At 53.8% G+C, this 24,953-nt stretch overlaps 1 protein-coding gene across 3 annotated transcripts in view; it reads right to left on the minus strand.

The window, feature by feature from the left end:
* Positions 1-24,953, minus strand: part of RGS12 (regulator of G protein signaling 12) — a 119,184-nt gene that overhangs the window by 84,462 nt on the left and 9,769 nt on the right. For all 3 annotated transcript variants that reach the window (XM_004265215.4, XM_033419530.1, XM_033419531.2), the window contains 2 exons: positions 9,280-9,424; positions 5,073-7,050 (listed from right to left, as the gene is read on the minus strand). In XM_004265215.4, coding sequence (XP_004265263.1) covers positions 5,073-6,950 — 1,878 coding nt within the window. In that variant the 5' untranslated portion in view covers positions 6,951-7,050; positions 9,280-9,424. Of the gene's footprint in view, positions 1-5,072; positions 7,051-9,279; positions 9,425-24,953 lie in introns of those variants that run through there.

The following is a 24,953-nucleotide window of genomic DNA, read 5'->3' on the forward strand; positions in this document are numbered from 1 at the left end:
GCAGTGGCCGCTCCCCAGGCCTGGGATCAGCTGTGCTTGCCCCTGACTGGTCACAAGCAACACGCCTCAGCGGCACAGGCGGCCAAGGCTGGCTTAAAAGGAGAAGCTGCGGGGGGGGGCGGTGAGAAGTCCCCTAGGGGTGTGAAAAGCTCCAAGGTTTCCCCAGAACCCACAAGGCCATGGAGGGCTGTGCCCATGCGCAGCGCTGTGGCTGCACCGGCAGGAGTGGAGGCCCAAGCGGGGCCATCAGCTGCCTGGCTGAGCACTGAAGGCTCCACACACACAGGCCCCTCGGCAAAGACCGAGACTGACCGGCTCCAGGCATCGAAGGAGATCTCTGCCCGTCACTAGCTGACCTCTAAGCGAACCAAGCCGAGACCTCGCGGCCACACACAACAGAGAATGCACCAGACAGAATTTGCTCAGAAAAGCCCCTAAACAAACAGCAACAAACAGCAAGGGGGGGAGAGCGCATCTCCGCTCCCAGGACAGCTGCGCGCTGCGCGGGGCGCCCTGCTGAGTTTCTGGGTTGCGCGAAGATCAGATGTTGTGTGCAGAGGGCGCCAGATGCTGGGCTGAGCCAGGCAGTCGAGTCTCGCCTCTTAGCGCCCAGTGCACACCTCTTTGCCAGCGCCGGACCCTGGAGCTGGGCCTTGCAGACAATGCTCTGCCGGCGCGGGCTCAACGGCCGGCTCTGCCAGCGGGGCTGCGCTGGTTCCCGTCGGGCTGTTTTCCGGGCGGCGGGAGCAGGCTGTGCCCGCATCCTGCTCAGGACCATCGTTCTCCGGCAGCCTGTTCCCCGGACAGCCCTGGCTGCAGCCCCATGGCCTCCTCCCCTTGGTGTTAAGGCTCCGCCTGGTTGCCGCCCTCGCCCCTCTGTTGCTTCCTCCCTGGGGTTCCGTTAGCGCTCGCTTGGCAGTGGGCCACCTCTGGTCTGGCTACCACTTCTTCAGGCTAACGTCTCCCTGTCCAAATCGCTGGTGTGTTTTCTGTCTCCTGGCCAGATCCTGGCGGACACAGCCTGATTTTGCACAGAGTAAGACACTGAAGCCACTGTCACCACGGAGAGGAACTGACAGTAACTCCGGACACCGACTGCTCGACCTTCCACGGCCTCTGGCCCCTCCCCCTCCTGCTCCTAACGCCTCTTCCTCTTCGCATTTCCAGCACTTCCTTCCTCCATCCCTTCCTGGCCTGTCCTCCGCTCATCCTGACAAGCCGCCAGCCAGCTCGAGCCAGGCCAGGAGGGACACCAGGAGGCCCACCTTAGGACCCTGGAAGCTTCTGCCGCTCCAGCAGGGGCTGTGGGATTAGACTGCACTAATAATGCAGGGGAACCCAGTTATCAAAGACCATGGGTACACCTGCAGAGATTAGAGCTGGAACGCAATACAATACAATTTATTACTACTTATTTTTAGATAAATCATGTGTCCCATCACGTCACGAAAGGAACGCCACCTGCCTGTGGGCAAGTCGCTCGATGTGTATAAACCCTACTCTCCTTGTCAGTAAGATAATGAGCTCATAGGGCAAATAAGGAGATAAAGCGCACTGCAAACACTGAATGCTACACCGCTACTTTCCAGCACTGGAAGCATCAGTCCCATGTCAAGCACTTCATTCTTTTGTTACAGTATAAGCAATAACAGCCAATACCTTCGTTTTCACTACACTTTTGTTGAAGGTTAAAGAACATTAAAAAGAAGCCCATGGCCCTCCTAAGTACAGTCCACTGCTCTCTGACAAAGGGGCAAAGACAATACAAGGGAGCAATGACTGTCTTTTCTACAAACGGTGCTGGAACAAGAGATATCCGCATGCAAAAAAAAAAGTGAATCTAGATACAGACCTTACACCCTTCAGAAATTAACTCAAAACGGATCACAGACCTGGATGTAAAATAAAAAACCATAAAACTCCTAGAAGTTAGCACAGGAGGAAACCCAGATGACCATGGGTTTAGTGATGCCTTTTTGGTACAACACCAAAGGCACGAACCACCAAAGAAAGAACTGATAAGCTGGACTTCATTAAAATTTAAAACTTCTACTCTGTGAAAAACAGTACCAAGAGAATGAAAAGACAAGCCACATCTGATGAAGGACTGCTACTCAAAATAAACAAAGAACTTAGGTGGCGCAGTGGTTAAGAATCCGCCTGCCAATGCAGGGGACACGGGTTCAGTCCCTGGCCCAGGAAGATTCCACATGCCGCAGAGCAACTAAGCCCGTGTGCCACAACTGCTGAGCCTGCGCTCTAGAACCCACGAGCCACAACTACTGAGCCCGTGTGCCACAACTACTGAAGCCTGCGTGCCACAACTACTGAAGTCCACACACCTAGAGCCCGTGCTCCGCAATAAGAGAAGCCACCACAATAAGAAGCCCGCGCACCACAACGAAGAGTAGCCCCCGCTCACCGCAACTAGAGAAAGCCTGCACACAGCAACGAAGACCCAATGCAGCCAAAAATAAAAACAAATAAATAAATAAATTTATATTTAAAAAAAGGAACTAAAGGCCTGTTTCTTAAAAAAAAAAAAACTCAACAGTAAGAAAACAAACAATCTGTTAAAAATAGGTCAAAGATCTCAACAGACACCTCACCAAAGAAAATATACAGATGACAAGTAAGCGTATGAAAAGATGCTCAACCTCACATGCCATCAGGGGAGATGCAGAGTAAAACAACAGTGAGATGCCACTACCTACGCATCAGGACAGCAAAAACGCTGAACACTGACACCACCAAACTGGGGCCCAAATGTGAAGCAACAGAAACTTTCATCACTGCTGGTGGGAATGCAAAGCGGCGCAGCCACTTTGGAAGACAGTTTCTTACAAAGCTAAACATTCTCTCACCACACGAGCCAGCAATCCCACTCCTTGGTACTTACCCAGAGGAGTTGAAAACTTATGTCCACACCAAAACCTGCAGGCACACAGATGTTTATAACAGTTTTACTCATAGTTGCCGGAACTTGGAAGCCACCAAGGTGTCCTTCAGAAGGTGAATGGATACATCAACTGTGGTACCTCCACGTAACGGAACAGTACTCAGTGCTAAAGAGAAATGAGCGATCAAGCCATGAAAAGCCATGGAGGAACCTTCAATGCATATCACGAAGTGAAGGAAGCCAGTCTGGAAAGTTGATTCCAACTATGCGACAGCTGGAAAAGGCAAAACTACGGAGACAGGGAAAAGAGTCAGTGGTTGCTGGGGGAAAGCAGGGGAGGGCTGAACAGGCAGAGCACGGAGGACTTTTAGGGCAGTGAAACCACCCTGTCTGATTCTACAATGGTGAGTACACGTCACTATAATCTGTTCAAGCCCACAGAATGCACACCACCGACAGCGACCCTAATATAAACTATGGACTCCGGGGTTACTGACTGTGACAAAGGTACCCTCTGGTGAGGGGCTGATGGTGGCGAGGCTGCACGCCTTTGAGGGTAGAGAGAACTCTCTGTGCCTCCCTCTCAATTTCATTATAAACTTAAAACTGCTCTTAAAAATAAAGTCTTTAAAACAAGAGAGACGACGAAGCCCAAGGTTTGACTCATGAATCTGCTTCCTCCTGACTGCTGAGCCTTAGACAAGTCACTTAGCCCTCAAGGACCGGTCACCTCGCCTGGAGAGCGGGGAGCACGGCACCCTGTCTCTGGGTCTCCTGAGGTCAGAGGCCCTGTGGGGATTGCCACCAAGTGAACGGGCATGAGGGTGCACCGCAGTCTGCCAGACAAACGCCATTTATTCCTGCCAGTGTAACAGTTCACATGCACAGCGGCAAGGGAGAAAACCCATTTGTGGGTTATGTTAAAAGAGGTAGCGAATTCCCCAATTTCTGATAACATTTTAGCCACCTTCCAGGGCCTTCCCTCCCTAAGCCCTCCCCCAACCAGGGAAGCCCAGGCCGAAGCTGCCGCCCACACCGCCCACACCGCAGGTGAAAGGAGAGCCCAGCCCATGCAGTCCCACCGAGGGAACGGGAGGGAAGGTGCGCACAAGGGCAGAAGTCCCGCTAGCCCGGCCGCTGTAGGAATTCAGTCAAAACCTGCGTGACTACAACTGTGTTTTATACAAAAGCACAAATCTATGCTTAGATACATCACAGTGTTACATGGTCATTTAGGGGAGCTAAAACTATGGGAGGCCTGTCCTTTCCTTCGTCTTTAAGTTTTCTCTGATGTGTTCTACGATGAAAAATAGTAAGACTTGGGAAGGGGACGGATCCTGAACAGAACGTTCAACAAACTCCACGGCCCAGGCCACAGCACTCCTCCAGTCTTTGGAGGGTCTTCCTGTGGGATTTTCAGCTGCTGGGAACAAAAATGTGAACAAACGCAGAAAAGGTGTTTTAAATCACAAAGGTCCTCTGAGAACGGTTCCTTCCAAGCCAGCCGAGCTGAGGGCCAGCTCTCCTCTCACCCGCGGGCGGCTGCGTCTCAGCCTGCCGCGCCAGCACCGCCCCAGCCTGCCAGGGCCAGCCCTCCTGCTGTGCTGAGTCCCTCCCCCGACTCGGAACCAAGCTCCCGGCCCCGCCCCCAGCTGTCTGATGCTCAAGCCGAGCCACTGCCAACTTCAGCTGGCGTTTTTTTCGTAGCAGGACTTTCTCAATGAAGGACTTTCTCAATGAAGGAAACACCAAGGTGAAGCTCCCCGTCCTGAAGCGACCAGTCTCTGTGCTTCCAGAATTTTCTCGCTTCAAAAGGGCGTGAGGCCTCAGCCACTGGGGCCAGAGACGAAGTGGGCTTCAAAGGGGCTGCCAGAACAGGCCCCTCCAGCACCCACGGCAGCAGGAAAGGCTGGGCAGCGGGGAGGAGGGCCTCACCCTGGCCAGGAGGTCACCATCTCTTCCACCACCACCTGTCCCACCTGACGTCCTGCCCCGCCCTGCCCAGAGCCAGGGCAAATCCAGGCGGATGTGCCCTGAAGCCGACATAGGCCGCCAGGGCGGCCAGAGGAAGGCAGGACTGGGAACTGGGCAATGAAGGTGCCGTCGCACATCAGTAACTGACCGAGTTATGAGAGCACGCTCACCTTTCCTGACCCTCCCCTAACAGGCTTACCTTTTTGTCTTCCTTAGTCTTTCTAACATTTCGATGGGGGCCGAAAATGTTCTGCATTCCGAGAGCCTTCCTGGCCCAGTCCCTTTTCTGGGTGCTGGGTGCGGGCTGCGCGGGGCTGCCCTCCAGCCGGTAGCGGTCAGCGGGAATCTTGCTCATGGGAGGGGGCAGCGTGCCACAGTTGATGCTGGACCAGCCGTCGGTGGAGTCCGTGTAAGACTCCTGGTCGCTGGTGTGCCCGCACTGCCACTCCTGCAGGACGTGGACCGGGAGCCACCGCTGGCCAAAGCCACCACCGGGGCCTGCAGCGCCCCTCTTGGAAGGAGGAACTGAGCAACGCAAGGATGCCGGGGGGGCTTCCACGTGAGGAGTGGGCCCCAGGTGCTTACCGAGGTCCCGGCACCTGTCGGCCTGCGGAGCGACCTCAAACGGGGCCCCCTCGGGGTCGTGGCCGAAGGCCCCATTCCAGGGGCCACCCCAGGGCTGGGAGCCCCGCCCGACCACACCCTCCCAGGCGCTGCCGCTGGGGCCGTGCCTGCTCGAGCTGGCGCCCAGGTCCAGCACGAGCACCCGGCTGCTTCTGTCCTCGTGGGTGAAGTTCCCGATGCCGCTGTCGCTGTTGCTGCTGGTGCTGGTGTTCTGGTGAGCGTCTGCGTCCCCGTCCGCAAAGGCCCGGGCCCGCACACCCTCGATCAGTTCGCCCATGTCCCGGTACAGCACGGAGATGAACTGCAGGACTGGAAGCGAGGACGCAGGGAACTCCAGGCAGCCGTTGGTGTCAGGGTCGGCCGTGCACTCAAACCCGAAGCGCCGGGCGATGCCCTGGTGGATCTTGTGACTGAACAGGTCCGGGTCCACCATGAACACGTGGCAGGACGTCCGCAAGGCGCCCTCCTCCTCCTGCGCCAGGCTCCCGTCGTCGGCCGCCTGCATGGTCACCAGCCCGAAGAACCTCCTGTCGTCTGGGCACACGGCGCTGAACGCCAGCCTCTCGGCCGGGTATCGGGCCAGGACAGCGGCCTTGTCCGTGCAGAGCTGCACGCAGTCATGCATGATCTGCATGGTCACCAGCGAGTGGATCTTCTGCTCGGCCCGCAGGCGCCGCAGGCAGCCCCGGATGGCCTGCACGCTGTCCGACTCCAGGCTGCAGCTGGTGGACGGCAGCTCGATGGAGCCCAAGTAGCCCACGACCATGGCCACGTTCAGAATGCTCGCGTCCACCCCAAAGTCTTCGTGAGTCTCCAGCCCAACGCTGAAAACGGAATCATCGTTCACAGCTCTCGGTATCTCCTCCTTAGCTAGCAGGCTGGTGTTTGGATTATTTACACCTTCATGGCCAAGGTCAAATCGCCCAGTGGCTGATTCTGAAAGGGATCTTTGTTTCAACTTCAAGGGCTCTGAACTGCTTGCTCGAAGACCAGGGTTTTCAAAGATCATGTTGAGAATCCCTCCGGACTGCATTTCCTCAACGACTCTCTCTGCTCTGTTTATACCTAACGCCTTAGAGTCGAGCTTGGGCTTCAGCCAGCCTTTTCCTTCATAAAATCCAACCTCTTCATCACTGGAGCAGGACTCCAGGTGGCCGATGCCCTCACCAATCACCATGTGCAGGACACCAGAACATTTCCCAATTAACTTCACCACGTCCTCATGGGATGCTGTCTTCACGTTGATCTCGTTGACAGCAAGTATCTGGTCGCCAGCACGGAGGCCCACAAAATCCGCAGGGCTGCCTCTCATGACACAGCTGAGCACACAGGGCGCCTGCCCGGAAAGCGCAAATCCGTACCCCGCCCTTCCTCTGGCCACCTCCACGCTCCGCATCCGGGGGGGCGCCGTCCCGAGCAGCGGCCGCTCCCCCAGGTCCCCCGCTCTGTACATCTCAAAGTGCTTCCGAGACCAGGAGCATAGCTCACTACGCCGGCGGATCCGTGGTTCAGGAAATGCTGGAAGCTACCATGGTTCTCCTTGAAATAATGCCCTAAGGAAGAAGAATAAAGAGCTCGTTGTTAAAGATCTCATATTTATACTGCTTACTGCTACTACCCAAACATAAAAAGATACCTCACAACAAAACCGTCACGGGAAGAGTCTCTCGTTGCCACACAAATGTCAACGTGAAGGAGACACACTACCTCTGTGCAGCAAATCTTAAAGTCAGCCTAAGAAATCTTCCAAAGCAGAAGGCCTTTCCCAGGGCTGGTATCCTCCCCAACTCGGATCTCGCCAAGGCTAATCCCACCCCGGGTTTGAGGAACACAGGACTCCCGCAGAATCTGCTTCCTCCCTGTCTGGATGGAAAGAGGAGAGCCCTTGGACCCTAATCACTCAAGGGTGTGGCCCAAGGACCAGTGCCCAGCTCCCCGGAGCTCCCTGCCATGCACTGAGCCAGGGGCAGAGCCGAGGGCGGAAAGGCAGCTGCGTGGCCCCTAGTCCATCCCCGTCTTTGATCACAAGCTCCCTCCACGCAAAGTTCTCCCCCAGGAAGTGCTGTCAGCTTGTTTTCCCTCATATCCACCACCCTCGCTCAAGTAATTTATTTTGAACAAAGCACTGTGTGGAGAAAACACATTAGTCTGAAATATTGGGTTGGCCAAAAAAGTTCGTTTGGGTTTTCCCATAAGATGTTACAGAAAAACACAAAGGAACTTTTTGGCCAACCTGATACTATAGAGGCTGCCTGACAGCACAGAGGAAACAACCAAAAAGAGCAAAGGAATTTAAACTTAACTGTTCCAGGGGGACGACTTCACAATAGAAAGTACTGGTTGTCACTGAAAAAAGACCCATGTCGGGATCCCCAAGACCACCGCTGGGCTTCCAGCAGGAGGACACGCAGGGCTCACGTATACTCAAGGCTCTGATCCATCACAGCGAAGGGCTGTGAAGCAGAACCACCGAAGGGAGAGGGCCTGGGGGCGAGCTTCCAGAACCCCGTCCCGTGGAGTCACGCGGGCCGCGTTCCACCCCCAGCAACACGCTGTCCCCAGGGAAGCTCGTCAGAGACTCAGAACCGGGGCTCTCATTGGGGGCCCACAGGCTCCGCAGGCCCCTCTGCCGGGCACACACCGAACTCCAGCCCCGGGGAGGGGGGAAGGGTGTCAGCACAGACACAGCAGGGGAGGCCCAGGGAGCCCCCCATCCCGACACCCCAGCTCCCGGACGCCAGCCCAGGGCCAGCCCCGCACGCGGGCCTCGCAGAGGGCGGCAGCCAGGCCCGCTGGGAGGACTCCTCTCCCCACAAATCCCTTCAGAGATCACTTTGAAAAGCAATACAGTGAGTGATTGTATTGTGAAGATCCAAAACATAAGAGAACATGTTTTTTAAAGAGTATATGTTTTTTAAATAATTGTTTTAAAGTTGTCAGGAGAAATTCTCACGTCTTGGGATAAAGTTTCCAGTAACAGAAGTGTAACTCAGAGTAACTGATGTATACACACCAAGAAGTGAAAGAACTGGACAAAATGGAAAGTATACTATTCGATGACTCAGGAGCAGCTGCAAGTGACAAAACACTGACATGCAGGACGCATGCTTGAGTAGAATTATTTCATGACAATAAGAGTGAAAAGACAATTTATTTATAAACTACCATGTTATTCAATACCTAAGTGATGCTAAATTAATCATTTAAATATTAGGACTGGAATTTAACTATTTAATATTCATCATTAAAAATGTGTATATTAAAGTCTGCCATGAACTATGCTTTAGGGTCTTCTCATTGGATCTTCTAAAGGGGTGTGGGCTACACAACACCCCAGAGACGCCACGTCCAGATCCCTGGAACCTGTCACCTCACGTGGCCGAGGGGACCTTGCAGATGTGATGGAGTGAAGGGTCCCGAGATGGGAGGTCACCCTGGATTCGCCGGGGGCGGGGAGGTGGGGGCCGTGATCACAGGGTCCTGGCAGAGGGAGATGGGAGGGCGGTGGGAGGGGGGAGTCAGAGAGCAGAGCAACGGGACTGGAAGGGGGGGAAGGGGCCTCGCCGGGGGCCTCCAGGAGGAACCAGCCCTGCCCGCACCCGGCCTCCGCCCGCGACACTGATTCTGGACTCCTGGTCCCAGACTGTAAGGGCGTAAATCTGAGTTGTTTCAAGCCACTGAGTTTGTGGTCACTTGTTTCAGCAACCACTGGAGAACTCGCAAAAGGGGAATCGCCCTATTGGTGGGGAGAGAGGATGCAGTGCACGCATGACACATCCCACCTGAAAAATGCTCACAACAGCGTCTGGCTCCCAGCAGTGTAGGCTGTCACTGTGAACTCACTGGGACAGGGTTAGCGAGGCCCTCCTGGTTCCTCCAGGAACAGAAAACCCCTGGCTTTCTCTTCCAAACAGTAACAGATGTTGCCTGTATGAAAAAAATAATTTCCCAGTTTTATATGCAGAATTACTCCATGATTCATCCGACCACCATGGAGTCACAACACTGTGTGACACAATATTCAATGACAGTCTTGTAGGTGGTTTACCCAAACATTTCTATTAGACTCTTACTGTCATGCTCTTCTATCGATTAAAAATAGTTTCTAATTCATACTAGTAATATCTTGATACCTAATAATCACATTTTGTAATCCAACCTACAGGTTAATTTTTCCTTAAACTGTACCAGTTAATAGTAAAACTGGTGGAACAGACAGTGAAATTCAGAAGAAACCCCTGGGCGCTAGTTTCCAACCTCACCCGGCACGTCTGCCACCCGGGCTCCCGCTCTCGCTCCTGCGCTCAGAGGCCCCGGCTTCCGAGCTCTGAGCAGAGGCCAGCCCCGACCCACTGCGCACGGCCCAGGTGATCCACACGTGGGTGACAGCACTTGCAACACCCCGACTTGAGACCGTCTGCTACGGGCTGAATGTTTGTGTCCCCAAGTTCACACGTGGAGATGCTAACCCAGTGGGATGATCTGGAGGCGGGGCCTTGGCAGCGATCAGGTTGGATGAGGTCATGAGGGTGGAGCCCCCACGATGGGACTAGTGTCCCTGTGGCTCCAGAGGAGACCCGGGAGCCCCTGCGCTCTGCTCTCCACCATGTGAGGAACCAGGAAGTGGGTCTCACCAGACTCCGGATCTGCCAGCGCCTTGATTTCGGACTTCCAGCCCCAGAACTAGGAGAAATCAACGCCTGTGGTTTAAGCCCCTCGGTGTAGGGAATTCTGTTACAGCAGCGGAGCGGACGAAGACATCATCTAATTAGCCAGCCTCCTTGTTTCGCAGAAAAGGTAACCAGGTCGGAAAGGAGTGCTTCTTCCAAGGGCCACCTCCCGATGGCTCAGTCAGCTAGGACACCAGGGCCTCCCCTCTCTGCACACCCCGCTACCACCGTCAGCCACTCATCCTTCAAACCAACGAGATCTAGAAATAAACACCAGGTGCCTACCCCTTTCCACGGTTTAGATCTGGCAAAAATGAGTCCTGTCCTGATGAATTTCTCCACTCACAGGCACCGAGTGAATGCCTACCTGGGCCAGGCAGCGCCCCAGACCAAGAAGCTACAGAGAGGGTCCCAGCCCTGCCCAGCAGCCCGCCGTCCCCAGAGAGGGAGGGGCAAGAGGAGGCGAACAGCCATCACTCCGGAGCAGGGCGAGTGCCAGCCCCGGCCCTATGCTCGGGTGCCCAGGAGTCTGCGGCAGATGGGCCGGGAAAGCCATCCCAGGAGGGGGCGACTGGCACAGCCGCAGTTCGGCCCCCACCTCTGCCCGTGAGATGGGCGATCTGTGGGGACGGCGCTGCGGGTCTCATGGCTGTGCCACAAAGGCGACAGATGTTCACGGGGCAACAGGCCGAGCTGAGCACGGGGTCAAAAGACCAAAGCAACAAAGAACAACCACAACAGGGCGGGGAAACGAGCGGGAGCGGGAGGGAGAGAAGCTGAGGACCAGGAGGCAGAAAGCACCCAGCGCACGGAGGAGACGCGGGAAGTCCAGGAATAAGGGCAAGACAGCCCCGGAACGGCGGCCGTGGGGAAGCCGCACAGTCCACGGCGTGCGCCGCGCCGCTCTGGGGGCTTTACACTTACTAACTCGTGTGGGTGAAACGTCACTATGATGTAGGTACGATTATTATTCTCATTTTGCAGAGGAGGAAACGGAGGCACAGAGAAGTGAAGTAACTTGTCTTCAGCTGCACAGCTAATCAGTGTCAGAGGTGGACTTGAACCCGGCTGTTCTGGGCTTCCTCTCTCCCCACGCAGAGGGGCTCAGAGAGGAAGCGGAGCGGTGGTGGGACGCGCCCAGCAGCAGACCCCTGCTCCTCAAACCCATCCCCAAAGCCACTGTGTCCCAGCAGCTACCTACAACCACCACCCCAGCAGTGCCCACAGCGCCAGCACCCGCCACACACCACCTCCCCCGACACCCCTCAGGGACACACACGCGCACGGAGGACCCAGCACACCCCCAGCAGACACACGCCAGGATGCACGCTGGTGGTCCCTGTGTTCCGGCCGCCTCATCCCCCCAGTCCATTCCAGCGCCCGTTCCCGACCCCTGCGAAGCCCTCCCGAGCCCACGGCCACTCCGCCTGCAGCAGTGCCCAAACCACCCGGGAGGACGCGCGGGTGGACTCCGTTCATCAGGGCCACTTCCGGGCCCCTTACTGCCACCAACAACCAACGCCCTCGCCAAGCTTTCATCCTGAAAGGGCCCCTTTTCCACTGCCTGCCACCTGACGCCCCCCACCGGCGTCGGGGAGACCCTTCACCTGTTCATCGGTGTCACCGGGCGCCCACTGTGTGTGAGACTGGGCCAGACACGGGGCTGCCTCAGGAGGGAACGGTCTCTTCCTGTGAAGACCTCTCCGCAGGGGACCAGGACCCGGAGGCTCCGACGGCAGCAGCTTCCCGAGGGCGTCTGCACAGCTGCTGCTCGGGCCACGCGGCCTGGTGAGCGGTTCCCAAGGGACCCTCCAGGGAGGCAGCCCAGCTGCTGCGCTCCGCGCATGGGGCAGCACTGTCAGCTCCGTTGTCCCTGTCCCCTCTCCCTGAGGACCCACTTCCTCTCTGAACTCAAAGCCCCCACGTGGGTGACCCCAAGGCCTGACCCCGGAACTCTCTCCTGAGCGCCAAACCCATTTCCTGAGCTCTCAGCCGCCCATCACCTCTCTCTGCGTGTCGACACCCAAACACACCTTTGTTGGAAGCACCCTTCTCCTATTCCTCGGCCCCAACATCCGCCTAAGCCCACCCACCCTTCTAGGCACCAGGCAGTGCCTCGGTCATCCCCACTTCCCCCTCCAGGCCGTCCCTCCCACCCCGCCGCACCATCCCCCTGTCCCCAACACCTTCCACCCACCTGGACGGCCCACCCCCAGCCTTCTCCGTCCCCCCTCCTCCTCACTTCAGCAGCCGCTCTCGCGGTCACCCCTGTCCAGCCTGCTCCTCTCCGGCCACACGCTGCCCCCGTGCCCCGGAGCCCCCCGTCGCGCCAGCCCCCTCAGCCGTCCTGCTTCTCCCGCCCACCTCCGCTCCATCCACCCCGCCCGCCAGGCATCAGCCCAGGGACTCTCCTGTCCCCCGACTCATGTCCTCTGCCCCCATCCGGGGACCCCCTCCCCCGCAGGAATGGCCTGGGCTTTCTTCACAGCACGTGCTGCGGGGCCGCCACGACATAGGGCGCCCGGGCCCCTGTCCAAAGCCACGTTCCCAGCCCCGGGGCTCTCAGCACTCCCGTCAACCCCGCAACTCTCCTCTGGTCACTCACGACCACCCAAACCCACCCGGCCTTCGCCTCCCTGCCCTTGGCTCGTGGTCTGTCCCCTCCTTTCCAGAGAAGACACCCCGCAGGCCCTCCTTCTGCAGTGCACACCCTCCCCCTACGTCAGGCCAGCTCCTCCCCCAGGCCCTCGACGCCATCCCCACCACCTCGGGGGGCTGACACCACCCGCCTGGGTCTGAAAACACCCAAGCCTCTCTAGCCCTAAAAGGAGTAAAACCCCTCAGTTGACTCCTGAAAGCACTGAAAGCATTTCCTCTAAGATCAGGAACAAGACAAGGATGTCCACTCTCGCCACTTTTATTCAACATAGTTTTAGAAGTCCCAGACACAGCAGTCAGAGAAAAAAAAAGGAAATAAAAGGAATCCAAATCGGAAAGGAAGAAGTAAAACTGTCACTGTTTGCAGGTGATATGATACTATACACAGAAAATCCTAAAGACACCACCAGAAAACTACAAGAGTTCATCAATGAATTCAGTAAAGTTGCAGGATACAAAATTAATATATAGAAACCTGTTGCATTTCTATACACAAACAATGAACTATCAGAAAGAGAAACTAAGGAAACATACTCCCATTTACCACTGCATCAAAAGGAATAAAAAACCTAGGAATAAACCTACCTAAGGAGGTAAAAGACCTGTACTCAGAAAACTATAAAACACCAATGAAAGAAACTGAAGACAATACAAACAGATAGAAAGATATACCATATTCATAGATTGGAAGAATTAATATTGTTAAAATGTCCATAATACACAAAGCAATATACAGATTCAAAGCAATCCTTAATAAAATGCCAAAGGTATTTTTCACAGAAATAAAACAATTTTAAATTTTGTATTGAAACACAAAGACCCCAAATAGACAAAATAATCTTGAGAAAGAAGAATAGAGCTGGAGGAATCCCACTCCCTGACTTCAGACTACACTACAAAACTACATTAATCAAAACAGTATGGTACTGTCACAAAAATAGACACATAGATCAATGGAACAGAATAGAAAGCCCAGAAATAAACCTACACACTTATGGTCAATTAATCTATGACAAAGGAGGCAAGAATATATTGGGTTGGCCAAAAAGTTCATTTGAATTTTTCCGTAAGATGTTATGGAAAAATCCAAACTAACTTTTTGGCCAACCCAATATGATGGAGAAAACACAATCTCTTCAATAAGTGGTGTTGGGAAAACTGGACAGCTACATGTAAAAGAATGAAATTAGAACATTCTCTAACACCACATAAAAAAATAAACTCAAAAAGGATTAAAGACCTAAATGTAAGACCAGAAACCATAAAACTCCTATATGAAAACACAGCAGAACACTCTTTGACATAAATCATAGCAATATTTTTTGGATCTGTCTCCTAAAGCAAAGGAAATAAAAGCAAAAATAAACAAATGGGACCTAATTAAACTTAAAGGCTTCTGCACAGCAAAGCAAACCATCAATAAAATGAAAAGATAACCTACTGAATGGGAGAAAATATCTGCAAATGATATGACCAATCAGGGGTTACAGCTCATACAACTCAACATAAAAAAATCTGATTAAAAAAATAAGCAGAAGACCTGAATAGACATTTTTCCAAAGAAGATGTGCAGGTGGCCAACAGGCACATGAAAAGATGTTCAATATTGCTAATCATCAGGGAAATGCAAATCAAAATCACAATGAGATATCACCTCACACCTGTCAGAACAGCTATTATAAAAGCAACTATACTCCAATAAAAAAAAATTTAATTCTAGAAAAAGAATGTCTATCATAAAAAAGAACACAAATAACAAATGTTGGGGGCTTCCCTGGTGGCACAGTGGTTAAGAATCCGCCTGCCAATGCAGGGGACGTGGGTTCGATCCCTGGCTCAGGAAGATCCCACATGCCATGGAGCAACTAAGCACGTGCAGCACAACTACTGAGTCTGTGCTCTAGAGCCTGCAAGCCACAACTACTGAGCCTGCATGCCACAACTGCTGAAGCCCGCGTGCCTAGAGCCCGTGCTCTGCAACAAGAGAAGCCACGACAATGAGAAGCCCGCCACTGCAACGAAGAGTAGCCCCCGCTCACCGCAACTAGAAAAGCCCATGCACAGCAATGAAGACCCAACATGCCAAAAATTTAAAAATTAAAAAAAAAACAAATGTTGGTGAAGATGTGGAGAAAAGGGAACCCTTGTACACTGTTGATGGGAATGTAAATTCGTGCAGTCACCATGGAAAACAGTATGGAGGTTGCTCAAAAAACTAAAAATAGAACTACCATATGATCCCTCAATCCCACTCCTGGGTATATACCCCCCAAAAAACAAAAACTCTAATTCAAAAAGATACATGCACCCCAATGTTCATAGCAGCATCATTTACAATTGCCAAGGTACGGAAGCAACCTAAGTGTCCATCAATAGATGAATAAATAAGGAAGATGTGGTATATACACACATTGGAATACTACTCAGCCATAAAAAAGAATGAAATCTTGCCATTTGCAACAACATGGATGGACTTGGAGGGCATTATGCTTAGTGAAATAAGTCACACAGAGAAGGACAAACACTTATCACTTACATGCAGAATATCATTTATATTCCAATAAATATCACTTATATGTGGAATCTAAAAAATACAACAAACTAGTGAATATAACAAAAAAGAAACAGACTCACAGATACAGAGAACAAAATAGTGGTTACTAGTGAGGAGAGGGAACTGGGGATGGGCAATATAGGGGTAGGGGATTAAGAGGTACAAACTATTATGTATAAAATAAACTACAAGGATATACTGTACAACACAGGGAACACAGCCAATATTTTATAATAACTATAAATGGAGTGTAACGTTTAAAAATTGTGACTCACTATACTGTACCCCTGTAACATATAATATTATACACCAGTAACATATAATATTGTACATCAACTATACTTCAATTAAATAAGTAAATAAATAAAATATCTGCCCTGCAAAAAACAAAATAAAGCAAAACAAAAAGATGCAGCCTCAAGCAAAGGTTATCACAAACAGGAAACAGCCATGGTAACAGAGTCTGAAAAAATCCACAATAACCCAGGGCTGGAGGACAGTCCAGGGCAGTTTCCACAGAAGGACCAGGAGATGGAGTACCACAGGAAAGCTAAGAGACCAAGAGGATGGATCCAGGGGCTATCGGGGGAAGGAAAGCAGTGGATAAATTCAGTGAAAAGCCTCTCTGTTCATCTGTCACTGCATCACCCACAGGGCAGCCAGAAAGGGTTTTCCCAAATGAGTAGGGTATATTTGGGGTTGGATGACTTAAATTGTAGCTTATGTGGGAAACACAAAATTCTCTTTGGAGAACTTTGGAGGCAGCTGAAATTGAAGCCAGATTTTAGCATTTGGTGGGATATTTGACCTCATTTGACTTTAAAAAAAAAAAGAAGTGGGAAAGGAGAGAAAGAAACTGGAAGAAATAGCAGAGGGATCCAATAGCAGCTTAAACAAAGGTAAGATTCCCCCCAGTCCCACCCCCCACAACTCAGGGGACACAGGCCACCGTGCTCAGGTCCCCAAAACAGAGAAAAGCACTGCAGGTTCATTGCCAAGTCTCAAGCCACAAGTTATGCCAAATCTCAAGGAATGGTTTGCAACCAGGCTGCTTCTGCGCAAGAAACTGGTTACCACAGTGCCAGTGGACACAGTGACGGGTGGATGGGTGGATGGATAGACAGATGGACAGATGGGGAATGGGGAGATGGATGGGAGAATGTAGGGATGGATGGATGGGGAGAATGGGGAGATGGATGGGGGATGGGAGGATGGATGGGGGATGGGAGGATGGATGGGGGATGGATGGATGGAAGGATGGACGGGGGATGGGTGAATAAATGGATGGATGGGTGGATGGGGTGATGGATGGATGGATGGGGGATGGACGAGTGGGTGTGGGATGGGGATGAATGACTATATAGATGGATGGAGGGATGGACAGATGGGGACTGGGGGATGCATGAACGGTGGGTGGATGGACTGACTGAATTCATTCGTGGTGGTCAGTGTTTGCCCAATAACACCTCTCTGCCTTGTTGGTCCAAAAATTAATGGAACGCTTCCCAGAGCTACAGAAAGACAAGAACCCTTCGATTCAAAGGGCCCACCAAGTGCTAAGCAGAGGAAGTGAAGAAGTCCCACCAAACCTTCAGAGAGAAAGGTCTCACATGAAGGAAGAGAACCTGCCAGCAGGTGTCTGAGGACAGCAGAGCCCAGCCCTCAAGGTGCTACGGCTCCCACACACTTGCTGAATAGGCAACAGGCAGGTGGAGGCCAAGGCTGGGTGTTCAGGTGCGGGTACACCGGCCATGCTCACCAGGCACTTACGTGAGTGAGCTGTACTAGTAACGTACCCCCGGCCAGATCTTCAGCCTGTGGCAGCTCTAGAAGGTGAGGGTAGTCAGAAACAGCAGCACGTCCAGTCCGGCCATTTGAGTGTGATGGTCACGCACACACGAGGGAGGCGCTGAGACAAGGCACTGCGAGTCCACAGCCACCCCTGCGCCAGCCATCAGGAGGGACCGGACACCCCTCAACCAGAAGCAGAGTCCCCATCTGCCTGACTCGGGGGGTTCTTTTTATTCACCCATGACACAGCCTCCCACCCAGTGCAGGGTGGCCCCAGGAGGGCTGGGCCCTGGCCTCCATGCACACGGCAGCAGAGGCACAGACTGAATTCGACAACCAGACACACAGACAGGTGCGCTGCAGGCGGTCCTCCGGAACCACCCTCCACCGCCTGCTGGTCGGTGGCCGGAGTCCAGATACACCACGCCAGGAGCACGTGCCACACTCCCCCAAAAGGACTTCTTGGCCTCTGAAAAAAGAAGGGAGGGCTCTTTATAAGAGGACCTCTGGTCGGGCAGTGTCTTCTGCGTGCAGAATTTTACACCCCTCTCCTGAACACCAGAGGCACTAAAATAGCTCTACTGATAGCCGTCTGTCCATGTCCACCCCACAAACACGTAGGGAGCCTTTGCTGTGCAGGCAGTGCTGTTCTGGGAAGAGGAACAGAGACAATGGGGCTCGTCTGGGGGGAGCCTGTCCTGGAGGGGCCGTCCTGGGGGGGCCCATCCTCCAGGGGCCTATCCTGGGTGGGGGGGCCATACTGGGGAGCCCGTCTTAGGGAGGTCCATCCTTGGGGGCCATCCTGGAGGAGCCCATCCTGGGGGGCCTTTCTGGGGGGCCATCCTAGGGGGACCTATCCTGGGGGGCCATCCTGGGGGGCCATCCTAGGGGGACCCATCCTGGGGGAGCCATATTGGGGGGAGCCATCCTGGGGGAGCCCATCCTTGGGGGCCATTCTGGGGGGGCCATCCTAGGGGACCTATCCTGGGGGGGCCATCCTAGGGGGACCTATCCTGGGGGGCCATCCTGGGGGGCCATCCTGGGGGAGCCAACCTGGGGAGCCCATCTTGGGGAAGCCCATCCTGGGGAGGCCCATCCTAGGGGAGCCCATCCTGAGGGAGCCCAACCTAGGGGGCCCATCCTGGGGGAGCCCATCTTGGGGGAGCCCATCCTGGGGGCAGCCCGTCCTGGGGAGTCCACACTGGGGCCCACCTTCTGCCTGTGCAAAATAGCTGAGACAGAGCACAGCAGACCATTCCAGTCAGGGCCCTTGGACTGCGGAGCTGAATGCTGGGGGCCCAGCCATATCACTCGTGTGACACTGGTCAGATGATGACCTTGCTCCTATACAATGGAGACCACAGAGCACCTTTCCTGGGGGGCAGGCAGAAGCCAGGCTCACCCTAACTCTTCCACGGTCTGAGGAGTCACAGGGCCCGGAAGAGAACGTAGGACCCCAGGCAGTTCCCCGAGGGCTCGAGCCCCTCACCCCTACATCAGCCTCGCCTGCACCCTCCCCTTTGGAACGTCCCTCCCAGCCCACCCACTAGCCCAGATGACACGTGGTGTGCATGTGCAGCTGTGCAGGTGCGGGTTCAGGTGTGCAGGTGCAGGTGTGCAGGTGTGCAGGGGGGTGCAGGTGCAGCGGGAGGTCTCCGTGCTCACATCCTGTGCCCGCTGGAGCGGGAAGAAGGCTCAGTGAGCACCTGCTGAGCCGATAACTGTCCAGGACATGGCCTCGCTGTCTCTAAGTGTTAGAATTTACTTTAGTCCACAATGTCTAAACTTTCTAAAAAGAACAGATATGACTTTTGTAAGGAGGAAAAAAGTTACCTGAGGAGGGCAATGGGTTTTCCTACACAGGCCACTGTCATCAGGAACACCTAATTCCCAGCTGTACAAAAATGAAGGTTGCCTTCTCTCCCCAGACCCACGTGAATCCTGCCCCAGCGTGAGGACAAAACAGAGGAGACCTGCGCCCTGCGGCAGGCCCCCACCACTGCTGTGGGGTCTCAGGAGACTCTGCCGGAGCTGGGATGGGGATCAGCAAGGGGGTGAGACCTCAGCAAGACCCCCTGCCCTGGTCGCACAAAAGCACGTCCAACTGCGAGTCCAGGGCAGAAGGTGAGGCTCGCCCCATCACCACAACCATCAACGGAGGTCTGGATCAGCGCCAGCTCAGAAGAGGGAAAGGGATCCGAGGGAGCCAGACATCAGAAAACGCGAAAATCCACTCTGGCACGATGCTTCCCTAAAATGAAGCTAGAATCCCACCCTCATTCCCTATTCCCAAAGCTCATCAGCCCTGAACCCCTGAGCCCAGCCCCACACCTCCAAGGACAGCTGGCAGCCGAACCGCCCATCAGGTGAGACACGCAGAGTTCCCAGGCACCCAAGTCCCTGCAAACATCCAACCCAAGAGAAACAGGGAGCCACGGTGGGCTGGGTCAGGCGGCCAGTAGCACGGGTCGCTCTCCACTCGGGTCACCTGCCTCTTCCAAGTACACGACCTATACCCTGAGGGATGGTCCTGAGGTTCACGTGCCAGAGTGGACTGACACATTTCTACTTAAGGAGGGAAACAACGGTCAGGAGTTTTCAGACCACAGGGCCAGGAACTTGTTGAGTATATGGTGTCATATGTTCACAAGCAATGCATACAGAAAGCCCCCAAACTAAAATCCAATTAGCCTAACTGAATCTATGTGACACAGGAGAGGGGAGACACGGACCTGCCATGAGGATGACCTCCAGAGCGGCCCTGTCTTCACCCCACTTGCACTCCTCCTGCACGGCTGAGCTGTCCCCCTGGGCAAGCTCGCCTGCATCCACCTCCTCTCCTCTCCCCACCTGCTCTGAACTCGTCATCACTGTCACCTCCTGCCACCTGACTCTCTTCCGAGCAACCCACCCACAAGAACCCGAATGTCCCCGAACGCCAGCGCCTCACCTCACCTTCCCCTTCTGTTCAGGGCAGAGTCCTAGTGCACGTGATGCCGCGTGAAGGCTGCTGCGTGTGAGGAAAGGCGGAAGAGATGGACAGCGCCCCGTAAAGAGACCTTCTCATTGAACATCTGGGCCTCTAGGATGCCCACGGGCACCGTCCCTCACCCTGCAGGGGCCCAAGGCAGAGAAGGGCTTATCTCAGAGAGATCTGAGGGATGGCTCTTGTCTGATGGCGTGAACACCAATGAGACTCACAGGAGGCCCACAAAGTTTTCAAGAAAACGGTTTCCGTGGAAACACTGTCAGCTTGAACTGAAAGAGTCACAGGCAGCACAAAATGAAAACTGGCCACTGGATCCCAGAAAGCCTGCTGGCGGGAAGGAGGCCGAGAGAATGACTCAACTGCAGACGCGCGCTGCCTTCACGAAAAGGGAAAGAGAAGAACGAGGCGCGCAGAAGACAGAGCGAGAGCCACTACCCCCAAATCTTCAGACCCAATGAAGCGATTTCCAGCATTTTCCAGGCTGGATTACAGAGCTGCTGTGTGCCTGTGACCCCTTACGCCTTCCCTTCCCCTCCCTTTTGAGGAGCGTCTACAGGGGTTACCCTATGCCTGTCCCAACGCTGCACCACTGCTCTGGGGAGGGGCTGATAGCTGGTCTTCAGTTCCGGTCTACAGACGGAGACGAAGGGCACCCCCAGAGCTGTACTCAAGCAACTACAGCCGGGGACCCTCACCCACACCTGGAGCCCGTCCGGATGACGGCCTTCTGGACTCTCAGCTGATGCCATCGTGGAGGGGTCTTGGGGGCGGTGTGTTTTGTACGTGCGAGGGACGTGAACCACTGGGGCCGTGGGCTGGACACAGATAGGCAGCCTCTGAGACGGCCCCAAGGGTCCTGCCCCCAAGCCGTCCCGCCCTTGGCAGCCCCTGAGTGCAGGCTCCACCTGGTGCCTCGCTTCAGATAAACTGAATACGGCAAAAGGGATGAGATGTCGCTGCCAAGACAGGCTACCCAAAGACTGCCTCCCTGCCCGCCTCGCTCTGAGGGAGGTCAGCGGCCAGGCTGTGAGCTGCCCTGAGAGGCAGCCCACATGGCAAAGAGCAACGTCTCCGGCCACCAGCCAGCAAGGTCGTGCGGCCTGCCACCAGTCACACTGTGACCTTGGAAGGGGATCTTCTGAGGCCACCAACTGCTACGACAGTGAGCTTAGGAGTGGCTCCTCACCCGCTGCACCCTGATCACAACCTGTGTGAGACCTGGAACCGAGGACCCGGCTGAGCCACACCCGGGGTCCTGACCACAGGAACGGGGACGCAGAAAACACTGTCGCTCCAGGGGCTGACCTGTTACATGGCAGCAATAACTCATGCACCGCGGGATCCAAAATATGAATGTTGTCACTTGATTTGTCACCACTCCTGCTGTAAATATACACAATACAGCGCTCTACCTATTTCTAAGCAGCAATGCATGATTAAGTATTTTTCCCTCAAATCTAATCTGTGATGAGGTGATTAAGGAAATCATGCTGCATAAATCAGAGGTAAACTGACCAGGAATGGGAAAAACTGGCTAATGAAAATGACTACTTTTGGATGACCACCTAATCAATCAGTCTCGCAAGCTAAATATAACAGAGTCCCGTTTGACAAATGAAGCAACCGAGGCTCAGGCATCTCGCCTACAACCATGTCCGAAGACAGAGTAAGGATTCAAACTCAGGCTGACCAGTTTCAGTTTGGGCTCTTAACCACACTTTTTACTACTAGCACACGAGCAAATGCCTGTGCAGAAACTGGCCTCCCCTGAAGCATTTCTGCTAACAAAAATTATCCACCTGGTTCTCGAACAGTCTACCTCAATTCCTTGGTAGCTTCATCTCCCAAATTGGCACGTTAATCTAAGTTTAGGAAGCAGGTCAGCAGCCCCTAAAATTATCAGGATGCATGGTTGTTGAATAATTTATGATGGACTGAACAGAAGAGTACCACATATAAAATGTTCCAGCTCAGCATTTTGTTATTATGCAGAGATTTTTGCGTGGGTTTTTTTCAAAATGTCAGTTCTTAGGGTTTTAACACTTCAAGCCCAGAGAAACCAAGAGGCCAGGCTGCAGGGACACAGAGCAGATGCCTGGGTTCTGGCCTCCGGGGGCACGTCCCTTCCTGTTCCCAAGTCAGCCTCAGCAAGAGTCAGGTCATCACGAGGCAGCCACCCATCGACTAGCAATGGAGACAAGAACTTACTAAACAGCAAAGCAACTCTTAGAATTAGGAAATACGACAAATACAAGTAATATGGAAAGAGGAGAAAAAATAAGAAAGAGGGGAAATGAAAGACTGGCAACCTTAAGAACATTTAAACAAATCAGGAAAATGTATACTGAATTATTACTCACAGTCTAATAACATTAAAAGGAAATGGAATTCCGAACATAATGTGAACTTGAAGACACACAGCTCTGCCGATGTCGTACTTACCACGCAAAGAAGGCTTAAAACACTAGCTTTAAACTCATCTAGTTCCAGGGACTTCCCTGGTGGTCCAGTGGCTAAGACTCCGCATTCCCAATGCAGGGGGCCCAGGTTCAATCCCTAGTCAGGGAACTAGATCCCACATGCTGCAACTAAGAGTTCACATGCCACAACTAAGGATCCCACATGCCGCAACTAAGACCTGGCACAGCTGAATTTTTTAAAAATATGCAAAAAGGAAAAAAAATTTTCTTAATAAATAAAAAAAACTCATCTAGCTCCATCTTCTTTCAAGAGAACACATCACGGGGTGTTCTTTTTACAGCACTGAGCTCTCTCTAGGGGACGGGCCGAGTACAGCTCAGCTGCGGAGGAAGGAGAGGGCTGCCCCCAAGGAAGGGAGACCCACGGACCCCTGCGAGCGCCCGAAGCGCTCAGAACAGAAGGGCCTGTGGGAACAGGATACCTGCAGGGCGGCTTGAATATTTTATCTCTGTCCCCAGTGCCCCTGCCTACGCCAGGCCTCAACCAAGCAGCCCCCTCACCAGCACTTCTCCTTTTCTCAAAGTGTGGAGAAGAAAGTCTAGATTTAGCAGAAAAGATACTATTTTAAATTACAAAGGTCCATTTTACTGGTGCAAAAATATTACTATATTACATCCTTCTGGGTGACTCTAATCCTTTGTAAAGTTTACATCACGAAAAATCCAAATGATAACCAGTTAAGAGAAAAAAATGTGTGAGATCTCTCTCATCTAAAAGAAATAAATAAAAGTGTAAAACACAACGTTGTAAATCAACTATACTTCAATAGAACAATTAATTTTTAAAAATAAAAAAAATTTTTTTTCAAAGGCATAAGACCTCCGACAAGCAGAAGGCAGCATCGTTTCACACCGGCTAGGCTCACACAGGCACTGAGGGGCACAGACCCTGCAGCCTGAGAGGACACAAAAGACACCTATGTTGTAACCAGGCACCTGTGTCCCTAAAAACCGTCTCCCGAGCACACGTGGGGCCTGATCACTGGCTGACCAGGGACCCTCTGCTGCCACTCTGCATCACTCTCCAGTGTGATGGGCATAACGAAGATACTGAGGCAGGTGCATCTGGAAGTAACTTTTAAACTCCCATCACAATAAGAACCCTTTCTACACAGGGAGGAATTTAAGAAAGGTCTCAACTAAGGAAAGGAGGAGCTCGGCAGAAGGCAGGCAGCCGGACATCCAGGTGGGAGATGGCAGCGTGATGGCGGCAGAGACAGGGGCAGGAGACAGGCAGGGGAGAGGCTGGCTGGGCTGCCAGCACCTGCAGCAGACCCTACTCACACCTGCCGGCCGCACATCCACAGCCCACCCTGCTCCAGCCCGGGATCTTCCCCAGCTGCCGCCCAGGGTCCCAGTCCAAACCTCAACGCTCACCCCGGGCAGGTCCACCTTCACCACCCATGACCTCCCTGCTCGCCCATTCATTCATTCACTCATTCATTCATTCAATAACTGCCCAGTGGCCTCTACAGCAGCACCGGGTAGACAACTACGATCAGGTGACCAGTGACGGCCCCGCCCTCCCAGGGCCAACCACCCTGGGGGACAAAACAGCTCAACGGGCCAGTACCATCACACACGGAAGTTGGAGGGACCCACAGGAGGGCAACGGTAGCCCTGACTCCATTTGAAAAATTGCTCTTCCCTGAACCTACCCTCTCCCCCTCCCTCCCTCCGCCGCTCCTTGGCTCAGGTAGCCCCCCCACCAGACCCTCGAACTCCCCCAAGCCTCATCACCCCCCAGCTACCCGGCAGCCCAGCGGAGGACACCCACACCTGGGCCACGCCTGCCATTCGCTCAGCAGCCCCTCCCCTCCCAGCCCTGGGCAGTGGTCCACACGCCACTGTGGGTGCACAGTCGGGGGTGGGGGAGAAGGGGCCAGGAGGCAGGTTTGAGGGGGCAGGGGAAGCGGAACAAGACAGCCGTAAGGAGTGGCAGGAACGTCAGCGCAGGGTCCACCTGCCACAAGGTTAGAACACACAGAGGCCGGAAGCCCCAGAAATCCCTATTGCCCAGAGCACCACACCAAGCAGCTCAGGTGGGCCAGGCGCCCTACCACGCCCCCACCCAGCCCCCCGCAGCCAGGGCTGAGCGGAGGGGCCCGAGAGCAGTGACACCCTACCCCTGCCATCGGCGGGCAGACCCAGCCCTCGAGCTCCTGGCTTGCTCTGGGCGCCAGCCCGGCCATACCGCTTCCAGAAAGTAGACAAGACAAGCTGGGGCTACAGTGTTTCAGGCTCTACAGCTGATGGAACTGCGGGGCTAGTTTTGATTCCAGAAACAAATTCTACAAATTGAAATACTGAAGGT

This window comes from Orcinus orca, chromosome 4 (genome assembly GCF_937001465.1).
Source record: "Orcinus orca chromosome 4, mOrcOrc1.1, whole genome shotgun sequence".
Classification (NCBI taxonomy): domain Eukaryota; kingdom Metazoa; phylum Chordata; class Mammalia; order Artiodactyla; family Delphinidae; genus Orcinus; species Orcinus orca.